This window comes from Mauremys reevesii, linkage group 9, assembly GCF_016161935.1.
Source record: "Mauremys reevesii isolate NIE-2019 linkage group 9, ASM1616193v1, whole genome shotgun sequence".
Taxonomy (NCBI): domain Eukaryota; kingdom Metazoa; phylum Chordata; order Testudines; family Geoemydidae; genus Mauremys; species Mauremys reevesii.
In genome coordinates, this window is record NC_052631.1 from 5040523 (window position 1) to 5055955 (window position 15433).

A 15433-nucleotide genomic window follows, 5' to 3' on the forward strand; every position below is an offset into this window, starting at 1 on the left:
TACTGATGTTTCCATAATTAAATCTGGGGCCACTAGTTTGTATAAAGGGGCCTGGTTTTTCACACGTCCCCTGACTGCATGAGCCCATAGACTCACCCCAGTGTTAGACTATCCCCATTCGTCTAAGCCAGTGGAAGTGGTAGCCAAGCCCGCAGCTCTGAGACCAGAGCAGGCAGAGTTCTGGCCCCCACTTTCCCCCCTCAAAGGGATGTTGAAATGCAGCGGAGTAGCAGTGTTCGTGCCAACAGCAATGAGCCCAGTCTAAGTGCAGGGATTGATTGATTTTTATTTTTATTCTGTATTTATACAGCACCTGAGGGGTGCTGGGCACTTTACAGATTAGGCCCAGGCACTAAGAAGCTGGTTTACAGAAACTTTGGTTCGTCTCCTTTGGATTTCAGACCCATCTACCATCTGGATGCAAATTGTGTTTCCCTCCGATATGTCACTTGCCAAAAGAAGCTTCAAACAGCTGCCTAGGGAAATATTCTGCCCCTGTGACATTGCAGGGGGGACGTGTTTTGGCAGTGTGGGAGGAACTCCTTGAGCCATGGCTCTGTGCTGTCAGAAGCTCCTTTCCGGTCACCACTCCTTCCTGTCTAGGCTTTGCTTTCAATGTCCCCATCCGGCGGGCAGAAAGGTTGGTATCCTGGCTTGTCGTCCTGTTTTCTGTAGTACATCCTAGTCACCACCGTGATGATGAAGGTCTCCAGGATAAGCAACTGCATGCTCATGTCTGAAAACAAACCGTGAAAGAGGGGTTAATTGTCGTGTCTTTCATTAGCGTTCTTCCCCATTCGCTCACCTGCCAGAACGGTACAGCTGTTTAAAGAAGTATGTTACGAGAGTAAGGGGAAATCAGGATTCACTAGCTCCCAGCAGTTACCAAATGGGGGCTGATGCTATTTCCCTCTGGGCGAAGGATTAATTCGCTTTTTAGAGCAGCAGAATTTCACTTCCATGCAAGTGAACAGTGCCTATGTCTAGCTAGTGAGTAAGGCCTAGTTCTGCCTTGTGTCTCACCAAGGCAGGGGCCTCGTCACGCACAGTGTGGTCTACTTCGCTGTTACAAGAGTGCTGAAGACAAGCTGGCCTGGAAAGTTCCCGGGAGGAAGGGCTGGAACAAAAATACAGCAGCCGCTGGATTGACTAAATTGACAGTTTCCACGTCAACACAGGCTGTTTTTCATGGGTGAGCAAACGTGTAGATGCCCCTAGTCTCTTGCTGCTTCACGGCCTCGAAAATTACAGCTGTCTCTGCTGCAGTGGAGCGCCGTGGTGGCAGGATTGTATAGTTTTTGGTGGTGCCCAGAACGGGTCCAAGTCCTGGCCCCCACCCACACACACCTGCCTTGTAAGCTGATGTATATATTTTAAATAATGTAAAAATGGACTCGAAAAAGTAAGCTTTTAAGTTTCCCGATATTGCACAATATCACTATCGTAAGAAAAAATTATTTAACTAAGAATATCAACTTTATTAATACTCTCTTGAATATGGAAACAACCCAGCACTCTTGGATCAATAACCCTCCAAAGCAAAAAGCTCTAATTCACTATTGGACTCCAGTAGCCAAGCTCTGTCTAATTCATAAGAACGGCCGTACCGGGTCAGACCAAAGGTCCATCTAGCCCAGTATCCTGTCTGACAGTGGCCAATGCCAGGTGCCCCAGAGGGAGTGAACCCAACAGACAATGATCAAGTGATCTCTCTCCTGCCATCCATCTCCATCCTCTGACAAACAGAGGCTAGGGACACCATTCCTTACCCATCCTGGCTAATAGCCATTTATGGACTTAACCACCATGAATTTATCCAGTTCTCTTTGAAACCCTGTTATAGTCCTAGCCTTCACAACCTCCTCAGGCAGTGAGTTCCACAGGTTGACTGTGCGCTGTGTGAAGAAGAACGTCCTTTTATTTGTTTTAAACCTGCTGCCCATTAATTTCATTTGATGATCCCTAGTTCTTACATTATGGGAACACATAAACAACTTTTCCTTATTCACTTTCTCCACACCACTCATGCTTTTATAGACCTCTATCATATCCCCCAAGTCTCCTCTTTTCCAAGCTGAAGAGTCCTAGCCTCTTTAATCTCTCCTCATATGGGACCCTCTCCAAACCCCTAATCATTTTAGTTGCCCTTTTCTGAACTTTTTCTAATGCCAGTAGATCTTTTTTGAGATAAGGAGACCACACCTGTACACAGTATTCAAGCTGTGGGTGTACCTATAGCTCAGTGGTTTGAGCATTGGCTTGCTAAACCCAGGATTATGAGTTCAATCCTTGAGGAGACCATTGGGGATGGGTTCTGCTTTGAGTAGGGGGTTGGACTAGATGACCTCCTAAGGTCCCTTCCAACCCTAATAATCTATGATTCCCCACTGGCAGCAACGAGCTCCGAGGGGAGGAGTTCCCCCTTTGCCCTGGCACAACACTCACCCAAGCCCCAGGCTGCTACTCCGGAGGTCCAGACAGGACAAGCCCCCTCAGAGTTGCCTGCCAGGGGGCAGGGAAGGTGCCATGCTGCTGCGCCTCCTCCTTCCACAGGCGCAGCAGTCAGCCGGACGCTGGCGCCGCTCCCTTAGCCAGTGGCGGCGAGGGAGTGCAGTGCAGAGCTGCAGGGGGCAGCCACTCGCTACCCGGGGCAGGCAGGGATGCTCGGGGGAGGCGCGCGGGGCCGGGGGGAGGGACCTGGCCCTGAACATTGGTGGAGCTAGGCCTCTGAATTTGCTGTCCATACAACTTGCCGCCCTGGTGGAGATGCAGAGAAGGCAGTTACACTTTCCTTCAGGGAGTGCAGTAAAAGGAGCTTCCCCTTTTCTTTCAAAAGAAACAAAATTATTTGTGAAAATATTCCTGCCCCTCCCTGCCATGGAGGGAGAGGCTGACTTCGATCCTTGGCCAGTTTTCGTCCTTAAAGTAAGCCAGGCCGGAGCCTCTTGCTACTCACACTGTGACCTTGTCTTGGAGGACAATGGCGGGGCGCAGGCGATCTGGCCGCTGCTTGCCAGGATGCTCAGGATGGAGGGCTGGAGCGCAGTCAGGATGAGGAGCACCTGCACCCAGAAGAAGTGGGGATGAGAGAGCTGATTGCAAACGGAGGGACCCCTAACAGGTGCTGTGTTGGGGTATCCAAGGCCTACCCCCTTCCTTACTGATAACTTCTCATTCTAGCGGCTAGTCACCGTCTTCCATACACTTGGCCTCCCCAGGCCGCTGCAGCAAGCTCCAGCTCTGCTTTGAATACACGTCCTCTGAGCAGCCTTGCTGCTGCTTTATGATGGAGACTCATTCGCTGAGTCTGTCACCACCTGCCATATTCCTCAGCCGTTCATGCCACTACACTGTTACCCTGCTCTTTAGCCTGAAAAACAGGAGTGGAGGTTTTTTAATGTTAGCCCACTTTCCTGATACTTAAAGCCGCTAAATTCTTTCCTGGGAATACTCCCTGCATTCCCCTATCAGGTGATGAACTGTCTGGAACCCTGCAGGGGTTACACAGCCCAGCTTTGTGTCTAGTCCGGGGGTCCCCCGTGTGGTGCCCGCGGGGGCGTCTAAGTGCGCCCGCGTACTGGCCAGCGGACGAGCAGCCGCCAAAATGCTGCTGACAAGCTGCGTCATCCAGAGGCGTCGCCGCTGAATCGGCGGCATTTTGGCGACACCTCTGGCTGACGTTGCTTGTCGGAGGTGTTTTGGCGGCAACGCCTATTAACATTGCCGCTTGTCGGTGGAATTTCGGCAGATGCTCATCCACCGCCACGGTCCTCCGTGGCTCGTCCTCTGGCGCCCGCCAGGCGAAAAAGGTTGGGGACCACTGGTGTAGTCAATAACATATTCAAACTACGGTGACCACTTAAGTCTAAATATGAGCCCTTCACTGATCCTGCCGTAACTTGGGAGTAGCACAGCATCCTCTCTTTTGGGGCTGACTTCAGAGGATCTTCTTCCTCTTTTTCCTTGGTCTACAATTCTTGCCCTTCCCTCCCACCCACCCCCTTTTTTTTAATTAAACTTTCAAATCCCTGCTTACTCAAAGGAATCTTTACATCGATTTCTCCATTTTAAAATAATTTTCCCCTTCCGTGTCTGCCGTTTCAATGCCAGGTATCCTGGCGTGTGCTGGAATCCTTATCTGTCTGGATCCACCCTCCTATGCACTGCTGCTGCTCACTCACCGCATAGGGCAGGGGTACGTGTGGGAAACCAGGGTCGGTTTTAGGCATTGAGCTGATCTGTTGCACATTCCACACCTGAAGCCCCTCATGCTCCTTGAAAGGACGAGGTGGTTTCAAGGCAGCAGGTGTAGAAATGCAGCCAGCTCTGGGGTGAGGGGTATCCCCAGCCAGAACATGGTATGCTGCACATATGGGGCGAGTGGCGTTTTGAAGAACCCAGTTTACAGGTGCAAAGGCCAATGAAAGCCCCTTTATGGCCAGGAAAATGCTAACGATCGCTAATCACCCTGAGCAGTGTTACCTGGAAACAAACGAACTTGGCCCCCATGTTCTGCTCTGCCAAATGCACCCTGGCCTGGCGGAACATGATCCCAAGGGCCCACAGAGCAAAGATGGTGGAGAACCCGAGGCAGGTGTTGATCCAGAGGGCCACACTCTCAGCGGAGATCTGGGCGGGACGGAAGAAGAGGAAGCAGTGCTGTGATTTCCAGGCCAGAGTAGGAGAGCGGAGCATTGTCTAGGGGCGGGCGCGGCAGTGCTGCCCTGATACCTCTGGGCACCGGGGGAGAGCTGGAGAATCCGAGCAAGACAGTCATCCCCACAAGTTGCTATGGTGTTCCCCTCCCGCCACACAGCCAGGGAAGCAGTCCCCCTACTACTGCTGGGACTAAATCAGTACCTAACCCCTCTGCCTTCGATGGGTGAAGGGTTATGACTTACATCAGCCGGATCGTAGTTTCCATCTGCAGCCAGGACCAGCCCAACAAAGACACAGGCTGTCTTGAAGAAGGCGAATTGGAAAGTGCCCAGAAGAAAGAGTTTAAGATTTCTCCTACGATGGCAACAGAGCGAGATGTCAGGGACCGAGCCCGAGACAGGAGTCTGCTTTTTACCCAGCCTTCCACCACTTGCCACCTTGCTTTGGGGCCTGCAGAACGGACTATACCAAGAGACTGGAATGCCCTGCAAGCCAGAGACCAAAGCTGCCTCGTGCAAGTCACGGGGATTTCTGGTACAGCCCTTCCCTGCCGCTGGCCACGCACATCAGCCAGCAAACTCTGAGGAGCAGAGACCTGGCCTTGTGGGGCTGATGTGTAAATCATCCTGCGTCTTTCGCTTGGCTTGTGGGAGCACCTGGGAGCCCTAGTCATAGACCCTGCCCCCATGGTGCGAGGTGCCTGACAAGCGCCAAACAGAAAGACAGGCCCCAGCCCCAGAGCGCTGACCAGTTCCGCGTAAGACGAGACGACAGCTGGATCCAGACAGACCGGGGAGTAGAAGGAAACAATTAGCCAAGACTGGCTCAGCTCATCCGCAGCCTCACTGGTCGAGCTTGTTGTAGGTCTCAGGGCAATGGAGAGTATGAGGGAGGATGATGCAGATGTTTATGGGGGGGCTCCTCCCAAACAGGAGGGGCAGCCCCCCCATTCTCCACCTACCAGACTGGGGGAGGGGTGTAGAGCCTTGCAGCATGGGGGGGGGAGGGTCTTCTGCCCAGCAGGGAGGGGGGGTCTCAGGGCTTGAGCCCTGTGGGGCACACCTGCCGGGACTTAGGCCTTCAGCAGAAGCGGGGCCGAAGCCCCAAGCCCCGTCAGGCACCTCCCGTGGGGCTGGAGCGCCGGCAGGCAGGCCCCAGCTCTCGAACTTCCGAAGATGGTCGTATGTGGCTCAGAGGCCAGTACGTTTGGCCACCCCCCAACCCCGGTCTCTGTGGATCTACATGGGGAACAAATATTGGATAATGGGCTGCTCAGGCTGGCGGAGAGAAGTCTACCACCACCCCATGGCTGCCAGGCAGAGCTAGAACCATTCAGCCTGGGAACAAGGTGCCCATTTTTAAGGGTGAGAGAAAGGAACCATTTTGGAACAATGTCTACAGTCGTAGATGCCAAGGCCACAAGAGCCTATTGTGAGCATCTAAGCCAGTGGTTCTCATTGTGGGCCGCGGATGCAGCTCTCGATGGGTTACGAGGGCCGCAGCCGCTCACTAGATCTACTGCCTGTATGGCCCTGAGGATGTCGCACGAGCCCTAGCTGTGTGCTGACTGGGCCGCGGGTTGAGAACCACTGGTCTGACCTCCTGTATAGCACAGGGAGCTTCCCCAAAGAATTCCTCCAGCGGATCTTTTAGAAAAACACCCAACCTAGATTTTAAAAGTGCCAGCGCTGGAGCGTCCCCCATGAGCCTGGTACATTTACCCATGTTGTGGGGGGTTTCCTATCACTGACATTTGGGGGGCAGGTCTCTGGCCTGTGTTACACAGGGGGTCAGACTAGATGGGCACAGTGGTCCCTGCTGGCCTTGGCATCTGTCAGTCAGTTGAGGTGTCTAGGATTGTGCAGTGGCCCAAGGGGGCTGTACGTTGGCTGGCTCTGGCCCCGGGGATACCCCTGCTGTAAGGGGATTCCCGGGCTGACAGCTGCCACCTCCGTTTGTGTCAGCTTGAGCAGGGGGTGAGCCGGGCAGAAGGGGGCATAGCCAAGCAGCCCCTGCAATCTGGCTATGCGCTGCTGTGGCTAATTCCCTGCGGAGCAGCCTTGGGGCTGCTCTAGATTGCACCAGGGTCAAACCAATGGTCCCAGGAGCCCATAAGTGGAAAGAAGCCACTTGTCACCCCTTCCTCCACAGGGTGCTGCACAAGCAGAGCTCAGCCGCTCCCGTGCATCTGACCGGGCACCGTCAGAGGGAGTTATAGGAGTCAATGCACGTCTTGGGAGAAGCTGCACTGCCCAATATCTGGCTTCTCGTAAGGGTGGGGCTAAGGAACCAGCATTCCTCCCAACCACTGCTGTCCCTGTATAGTGCCCCATGGCCCCCTGCCCCACGGCCCCCCTCGCTGCCCATGGCCGGCAGCCTTACTTGGTCATGGTGATGCGCGGGCAGCAGGGACAGCAGCAGCAGCAGGGGCCTGTGCTGATCACCATGGGCGTGTCCCTCAGGGCTTTGAGCAGGGCCTCCTTCCCGCCGAAGCCTTCCACCATGACCAGCATCAGCAGGTAGAAGCACATGCTGAAGTACCTGCGGGCAGCAGAGGCAGAGAGAGAATTCAGCCCGGGGAGGTGCACACGCCGCGGCACGGAGTCCTTTGCTCCGCACTGGGCCACACCACCCTCCTGCGAGGCGCAGGGGCAGATTAACACACGGGTGCCCAGGGGCCCTGGCCAATTTGGCGACCCCTGGAAAAATCGCATAGGGCTTGGGCAGCAGGATTTAGCTGCGGCATCCTCTGCTCTGCTGGCCAGGCTGGATGTGCTTGGGGCAAGGCTTCTTGGATGAGCCAGTGAGGGGGATCAGCCGGCAGGAGGCTCCTGCCTCTGGCTGGGCAGCCGGGGCTAGGCGGCAAAGACCGAAGGGAGACGGGGAACGCCGCCTCCTGCTGTGTCTCCTCCAGTCCCGGCTGGAGCCCTACTGCCCCGAGCCCAAGGACACAGGCTCCAACCTGCAGCACATCAGCGACTGGGAGAACATAGGTGGTAAGAGGGGTGGGGGCCTGATGGGATAGGGAGCTCCCTGCAGCCAGGGGAGCTGGTGAAATCCCCCCTACCTCAACCCACCAGTGAGCCCCCAGGGAAATGCAGCCCCACAAGCACACGGGGAGCCGGGGGGGGGGGGGGCGGGTTCTCTGCTGTCCTGCTCAATGCGGGAAATATGGAAACCTCCAACCCTCCCCTGTGCGCACACACCCGTGGCCTCTTTCTTGGCTCTCCTCAATATTCAGTCACTTCTCTCCCCCAGGCATGACCTGTTCTCTCTCCTCCTCTTCCAGTTTTTCCGTGTGTCTTTTGGTGATTGCAAAATACATGGTGAGATGGAGGCTTTGTGTGGGTTTTTCATGCCTCCATCCATGGTTTCGAGACCTTTGGCTGCCCCTATCCTAATATGTCATGATGTAGCCATGTTCACCCCCACCTGAGACCTTTGTGGATCCCACCTCCCCAGGCACGTGGTTTGCAGCCTCGGGATCTTAGTGGGGGTTCTTACCATGTCCATTGTGACAGGGCCCTATTCACCCCCTGCTCAGCTGATACAAGGCCTTTCATAGTTCAGTTCTTCCACTTCGGCAGTGGATGAAAGACCAAGTGCTGGTTACCCCCGACTGTACGTTTAAGCTCTTGTGTTTCCCCCTCACCCAGCATGAACTGATGTGGCTCTGTTTACACTGGGCCCCAGATTCCAGCCCCAACTCACTCAACTATGCACTTCACAAATGAATGGTGGCCCACCCAAATTTACTTCACGAAGGTGGCCAGTGGAAGGTGGCCTAGGCGGCTGTCCTAGGCTAATGGCCATCTGTTGCTATGGGATGCCAAAGCCAAGCCAGGCTGGGGCATAAAACATAAAGGACAAACCCAGCAGGTTACAGAAATGGGAGAAATGTATCTTGTGAGGCCCTTCAGTTCCAGTGACTTATTTCCCTCCGTTACACCGATGATGAGGCATTAGGAGGAGGGAGCAATGAATATTCTCTCTCTCTGGGATTATTGGACAAACTCTAGTCTCATTGGCTTAGTAATGACCGAACATGCTGTTGTGTGCTCTGGCTAATCAGAACCTGGCCTGTTCTTCAAAGTGTGATTTAATGTATACGTACACGCTAGTTTCTGATTAAGTTTTAGGACTATTTCAGCTAATTGGTAAAATGTCACCTTGCTCATGGTTTGACCTGAACTGCCTTTGGCAGAAAGCCATGAGGCACCGTGGCACCGATCGATTCTTTCGGCATTTCTTCATAGCTTAAGTGATCAATTGCAAACTTTGCTTTAAAGGAGTTCTCACCATTGGCTGAAACTTACAGTTCTGAATAACAGAGTAATTTTACCTCAGGTTTGGATTATTTCTTTTAAGTAAGTTACTTTCTGGAATGGTGCCTGTTGTCTTTCAGACAGCAGAAAAACTGAACGGTAACATGATCAATAGGGGGGGGAATGCATAATGGTCGCCTTTAAGAAAACTGGGGGCGATGAAAGAACCACTTGTTGGTCTGTGCCCAACTGATTCTTGTAACACCAGGGTTGTCCAGCTTAGCAGAGTGATGGTATGGATAATATCTAGCTAGATTCATTTTCTATGTGGAAAAATGGAGCAGTTTCTAGAGGCCTAAGGAACCAGGATAGGATTTGCTGCGTGAGTAAGGCCGTGTGTAAACACTGCAGGGAGGCGTCATGTTAGCACAGTTTGATACATCTGTGTTTTCACGGGGGACAAACGTTCTTTGTGCCCAGGGCCCTAATAAATCTTCATCTGCCTCTGGCTAGGTGGGGAGCAGCGGCTCAGTCCGAGCTCCCCAGGGCAGCCGCGGGGCAGGCGTTAGCAATACTCACATGCCAATAGCCATCTCCACCACCATCATGGAGCGTGGTATCCAGAGCCCAACGCAGCAGAACACGGAGACCATCTGGAGAGGAAGAGAGGCAGGCCCAGCATGAACAGGAGGTAGCCGGCCATGCTCCAGACTGGTTCCCCTGCAGGCGCTGGGGTAGGCAGGTGAGCGGATGGCAGAGATGGGCTCACAGCAGAACTCTGGAGCTCCACAGGCCGGACTGTTTACAATCCAAGCTCTGTGGAGCTGGATTTTGCACTTGGTCCCTGGCTCTAGAGGGGTCTCAGCATCTCATCAACCCCGCAGCTTGGGGGAGCTCAGAGCCCGGCCATGATCCCAGACCCCCCTGGGATATTTACAGTGCCATCAGCACAGCAGGACCCCGCAGCACGGCTGCGAACGCCTGCCAGGGTCCTGTTGCCATCCCCTCCCGCACAGCGAAGGCTGGGGCTCACCGTGGGGGCCGAGCTGCTCCAGATGAGGGTTTTCATCTTGACCAGGCAGCGGATCTTCTTCGACAAGTAGATGGCTTCTTCGAGGAAGATGGCGACCGACACCACCGTCAGGAAGGTCATGAGGCCGAGGATGGAGAGCTCGATGGGGTCCAGCTCTGCAGGGGAGGGAGGGGATGAGAGAGGCCTCATGGCCATCTCTCCCATGCAGTGCAAGAGCCCCCTGGAAATCCAGGCTTGGGCCCCCTAGCATGAGATGTGAACACGCCCCAGGGAGGGTGAGTGAGTGGTTGGCCAGCCTTCCCTCTGCCTTTTCTCCCCCGTCCTCTGAGCTGGGTCCCTGCCCCTCCCCACGCTCTCCCTCAGCCCCACACCCAGGAGCCCTTTCCCCCTGTCCAGCACGGGCTGAGACCCAGGAGCTGGCAGGCTGGAGGGTGGGGCTGCTCTGCCACACAGCCAATATTCAGTCCCGGCTCAGTCTAACTCCTGCCCCCCCAGCCCCACCCGCACCCATGGGGCAACGCCCCCCACGTACGGTGCAGCAGCTGCAGTGAGGTGGGCGGCTGGGAGACGCAGGCCTGGGGGATGCTAAAATTCTTCATCAGCAGCTCGATCAGCTCAGGTGGGATCCTGCAGGAAAACCAGGCCCCCGGTTAGCTCCGCGCTGAGCTGGGGAGGGATCCGAGGAGTGCGAAGCAACCGTGGCTCGGCTCGGCCAACGTCTTGCACTGGCCACCGTAAGATCTGCCCATCTGCAACGGGCCATCGGCCAAGCTCGCCCAGCCCAGCCACGCGAGCGCTAATCGTGCGGCTTTTGCCCTAAGCCCCATGGCCACTGGGAGCGCTGCTGGCCTCCCTGGGTGGAAAGCGGTCGATGGGCAGCCCTGATCCATAACCCCCCCATAACCCCTGATCCAGGCAACAGCACCCAACCAGGGGCAGCAAAGGGGCTAGCGGCCATGCAGTGACTCCTGTGAAATGAGCGTGGCAGGTCTCAGCCCGGTTCCCCTGGAGCAGGTGCCCGAATGACTAATCCCCCTTCACGCGTGGGGCCTGGGCTAGGCATTTCTGGGGGGCCTGTCATCGTGGTAGGAGGTGACCAGCACTAACCGCCCCAGAGCTGTGCTGGAAGCAGCTCTCCTGGGGGACCCCCCGTGGAGGAGCAGGGTGACACGTCCTGCCTCCCTGGGTACTCAGCCCTCCGTGACAGATGGGACCTGCCCCCGGCTTATAAAAAATGACACTTGGCAGGGAGCAGATTGCACCAAGTGTCTGGACATTTCCTGAGGGCTTGGGGGGGGGGGAATTCACCCTCATCCTTCACACAGTCTTCAGACCCCCCCGCCCCCTCAGTGCACAACCAGGCAGCTGCCGGCTGAGCCAGCGAGGAGCTGCTCTGGCCACAGCCTCGACGTCCCCTACCTGGGGTCTGGTAAGAGCTCTGCTGAGGACTCCATGCTGCCCCTTTCCCCGGCGATCCGGCGGGCTCCTGCTGCTCACTGGCGAAAGGCTCCAGCAGCGTTTGCCAGGCAGAGGCAGAGTCCCAAAGGTCAGTGCTCACGGGCAGGGCTCCTGCAGCCAAGTGCGCTGGGCCTCGTGCAATTGTAACTCGTCTCCCTCGGGGGGATGGGGGACGGATCGGCGGTCACGACGCGTCCCCTGTAGGTAACAAGCTGCGGCTTGTCTGGGAACACGGACGCTCCAACTAGCAGATCAAATTCAAGGGTTACCACGAATCTCAGTTAACCGGTTTGAGCTGCCCCAGCTATCAGCTGCCAGGTTATTGACCTGGGGCCCGCCAGCACTAACCAGCCGGGATCGGGGGACTTTGCATCCGCAGCAGGGAGGGGACGGCTTTCCGGCGTGGAGAAAGCGGAGTTAATGCAGTGCATGCATGGACATGCGTGTGTTTTGTGGGGTGAACTCCAGCCCCCCCGCTCAGTCGTTCAGAGAGCCCTGGGGGCGACAGTGGAGGGCAAAGCAGACAGGAGTTTGCCGTGGGACGTGGCTGTGCACCAGGCCAGTTCAGCTCTGGGCTTTGCAGCGGTGAGCCCATGTGGGCCCTGCTCCATGGGGCTGGGCCCTGCCCCGTGGGGCTGGGCAAAATGGAAAGAGTTCAGCAAAGAGCGGGGGAGAAGGGGGAGCCAGGGGGAACAATGGAAAAGGGAAACCGAAAGGAGCAGAATGTGCTGAAACAGGCTGAGCAGCAGCTCTGGGCGTAGGGGATGAATTGGAGGCCTGAGGGAGGTGCACTCGCTGCCATGGAGTGGAATTAAGAAAGAAAACAGGGGAAAGTGTCCGGAGAGTGAATTGTTCCCCCGGAGCGGCCCTGTGCTTGGGGCATTCAAGACTAGACTGGATGAACTGGCAGCAAACGGGCCAGGGAACAGCCCTGCCCCAGCCCCAGGAGACAAACCAGAGCCGCGAGTGGGTCATTTCCGTCTCTCACGTCCAGTCCTACCGATGGAATCACAATTAACCTTCCTGCCACCACCACCACCCTGGGCGCCCAGCTGGCCTCTGGCTTCCCCTCCCTGGGTGCTGAGCAAAGTCTCAGTGAAATCTTCTACCAGGGACGCGTCGTGGTCTCTCGCACCGAGGTTTGGCCACCACCCCAGGGCAGTTTTGCAGTGTGGGGTGTAGGAACCAACCAGCCCCCAGGCTGGGCTTCGCTCTGAATTGCACCAGAGCCGAGCTCTGAGTGGGGCCTGGCCTGTAGGCCCGTGGGGATGGGCTTGGAGCTGCCAGGGACGATGCATGACTAGTGTGTGTGAACCAGGCTGACCTTGGAGCAGGGCTGTCAGGAGACGCACCCAGGAAGGGGCGGGTGGTGGATCCTCAGACGCTGGAGAACAACGCACGAGCCTTCACCTTGATTCACTGGGCCTGTCAGGCTGGTTCCCCAGGGAGCGAACTGGTCCCTGTGGAGTGGGGTCGGGGCCTGGGAATCGAAAGATGTGGGGGAGTTTGAGACACTGAGGCAACGCAGGGGGCAGGGGGGTGTCACGTGCCCAGCCGGATTTCTACCTTCCCTATCACAACAGCTAAATGTCCCAAAGCAGCTACTGCAGAGGGGCCACTGCAGACTCTGCCTCACCCCGTTACATGGGACTGCTTCTCCTTCCCTGCTGGGGGGCGGTGGGTGAACCTGATGGCCCCGCCCCTTCCACCTGAGGCCCCGCCCACTGAGCCCCCCCATGCCCTCCACCCCTGTGGCTGGAGCCTCTCCCACCCTCTTGCGACTGGAGGAGCCCGGGCTGCCTGGCCCCAGCCGCGCTGGCTGACCCCGACCCCTCCGGCCTGCCCACCTCAGTTGTGCCAGCCAGCCCGACCCACCCCAGCTGGTCCATTCCCCACCAGCCAGCCTGGGCCACCCCTGGCCCTGCTCCCGCCAGCCCGAGCCACCACAGCTGCTGGCCCGAGCAGTGGCCCGAGCTGCCCCTGGCTGCCCCAGCCCCTGGCTGGCTTCAGGGGAGGGGGTGCTGAGCATGGGCGGGGCCACAACCTAGGTTAGGGGCCAGTGATACCCGCTGTCCCTGCCTGCTGCTGGCATCCCAGCACGTCCCGCTGCTGCTTTGCAGACGGCCCTGGGGCCAACGCCCCGGACCTATTCCCAGGCCAGAGGCTGCTCTCCCTCCCACTCCTACGGCAGGGGCTCTGCCCAGGGGAACCTGCTCCCCTCGCCCCGCTGCAGGGCTCACCCTGCCTTCCATTTAGCAACAGCGTCTACGGTGCCAGCTGTCGGGGCAGAGATGGCACGTCCTCCCCGAGCCTCGCCGTGCACGCGGGGCCGGCGGGCTGGCCCTGCCTTCCATTTAGCAACAGCATCTACGGTGCCAGCTGTCGGGGGCGGAGATGGCACATCCTCCCCGAGCCTCGCCATGCACGCGGGGCTGCCCGAGCTGCCTGGCGTCGCCGCTCCCGCCCCCCCGAACATTCCAGAGGTGATGGGTGTGGGGCAGTCATGTGCCCCCCATCACAGTTACGTATCACCGCTGTGACCCACAATCCCGCAAGGAGAGAGCAGGGTTTGGAGAGGGAGGCTGCTGGCCCACATCCTCCAACTCCCATCAATTTCGTTTGACATTAGGAGCCTAGACGCCTGCGAGGATCCCAGCGCCTGGCGAGTGGGCCTGGAAAACTTTGGCCTCCCTGGTCCCCAGCAGGAGGACGTTGGACGCCGGGTGTGACAGCCGTGCACAGGGGTTGGGTTAAAGCCCTTTGCTCCGAAGCGCTCTGCTCCTGGGGTTAAACAAACGGTGCTGGTTGGAGAAAGGCTCTTTCGGGTCAGTGGCAGCCACAGGTCACGGCTAGGGCTGCCAAGTTTCTAACCGCACAAAACCGAACCCTGTTACCCCGCCCCCTGCCCCGCCCCTCCCCTTAGGCCCTGCCCCCCACTTACTCCTTCCTCACTCCCTCTGTCACTCACTCTCCCCCACCCTCACTCCCCTGCTCACTTTCACCGGACTGGGGCAGGAGGTTGGGGTGCAGGAGGGGGTGAGGGCTCCGGCTGGGGATGCAGGCTCCGGGGTGGGGCCAGAAATGAGGGGTTCAGGGCATGGGAGGGGGTTCCAGGCTGGGGCAAGGGGTTGGGGTGTGGGCTCTGGGGTGGGCCAGGGATGAGGAGTTTGGGGTGAAGGAGGAGGCTCCAGGCTGGGGGTGGAGCTGAGGGGTTTAGAGTGTGGGAGGTAGTGCCAGACTGAGGAAGGGGGTTGGGGTGCAGGAGGGGGTGAGGGCTCTGGGCTGGGGTGTGGGATCCGGGGTCGGGCTATAAATGAGGGATTTGGGATGTGGCAGGGGGCTCCCAGCTGGGGCAGGGGCTTGGGGTGCAGGCTCCGGGAGGCAGTTTGGATGTGGGAGGGGGCTCAGGGCTGGGGCAGAGGGTTGCGGTACAGGAGAGGGCAAAGAATGTGGGAGGCACCTTGGTGCCACCCCTGCAGCTCCCATTGGCTGCGGTTCCCGGCCAATGGGCGCTGCGGAGCCGGAGCTTGGGGTGAGGACAGCACATGGAGCTCCCCTGGCAGTGCCTCTGCCTAGGAGCCAGAGGGACATGTCGCCACTTGCAGGAGCCGCATGGAGCCGGGTGGGGAGCCTGCCAGCCCCACGCCCACCACACTTTTAACAGCCCAGCTGGCGGTGCTGACCAGAGCCACCAGGGTCCCCTTTCGACGGGGTGTTCCAGTCAAAAACCAGACACCTGGCAAGCTTAGTCACAGCTCCTGAAGGGAAAAACCGCAGCTGCTGATCCAGCTGGACCTGCTGCTGGGCCAGAACGGTCGGCACTCGGGGGGTCCTGTCTGAGCATGAGCAAGTCGAGTCCACGATGAGAGCGGTGGAGCGGAGGCCTGAGGTCCGAGCCCGGTGGGGTGCACTCAGAGAGGACTCAGCGGTGCAGCCAGCCCCTGCACCGTGGAACAGCGACGGTTTCGCTCTAAGGGTGCAGAAGAGACGTGAGTGACACATTGTCTGCCAGCTCCAC

At 57.6% G+C, this 15433-nt stretch overlaps 1 protein-coding gene across 1 annotated transcript; it reads right to left on the reverse strand.

Moving 5' to 3' along the window:
• Positions 1-273: 273 nt before the first annotated feature.
• SLC51A (solute carrier family 51 subunit alpha) lies at positions 274-11697 on the reverse strand. Its single transcript, XM_039487042.1, has 9 exons — positions 11377-11697; positions 10490-10584; positions 9958-10112; positions 9504-9577; positions 7042-7200; positions 4902-5013; positions 4483-4629; positions 2957-3062; positions 274-736 (listed from the first exon to the last, which is right to left on the reverse strand). The coding sequence occupies exons 1-9, from the start codon at positions 11409-11411 to the stop codon at positions 600-602; spliced, it is 1020 nt and encodes a 339-aa protein (XP_039342976.1). The 5' UTR covers positions 11412-11697; the 3' UTR covers positions 274-599.
• Positions 11698-15433: the final 3736 nt, after the last annotated feature.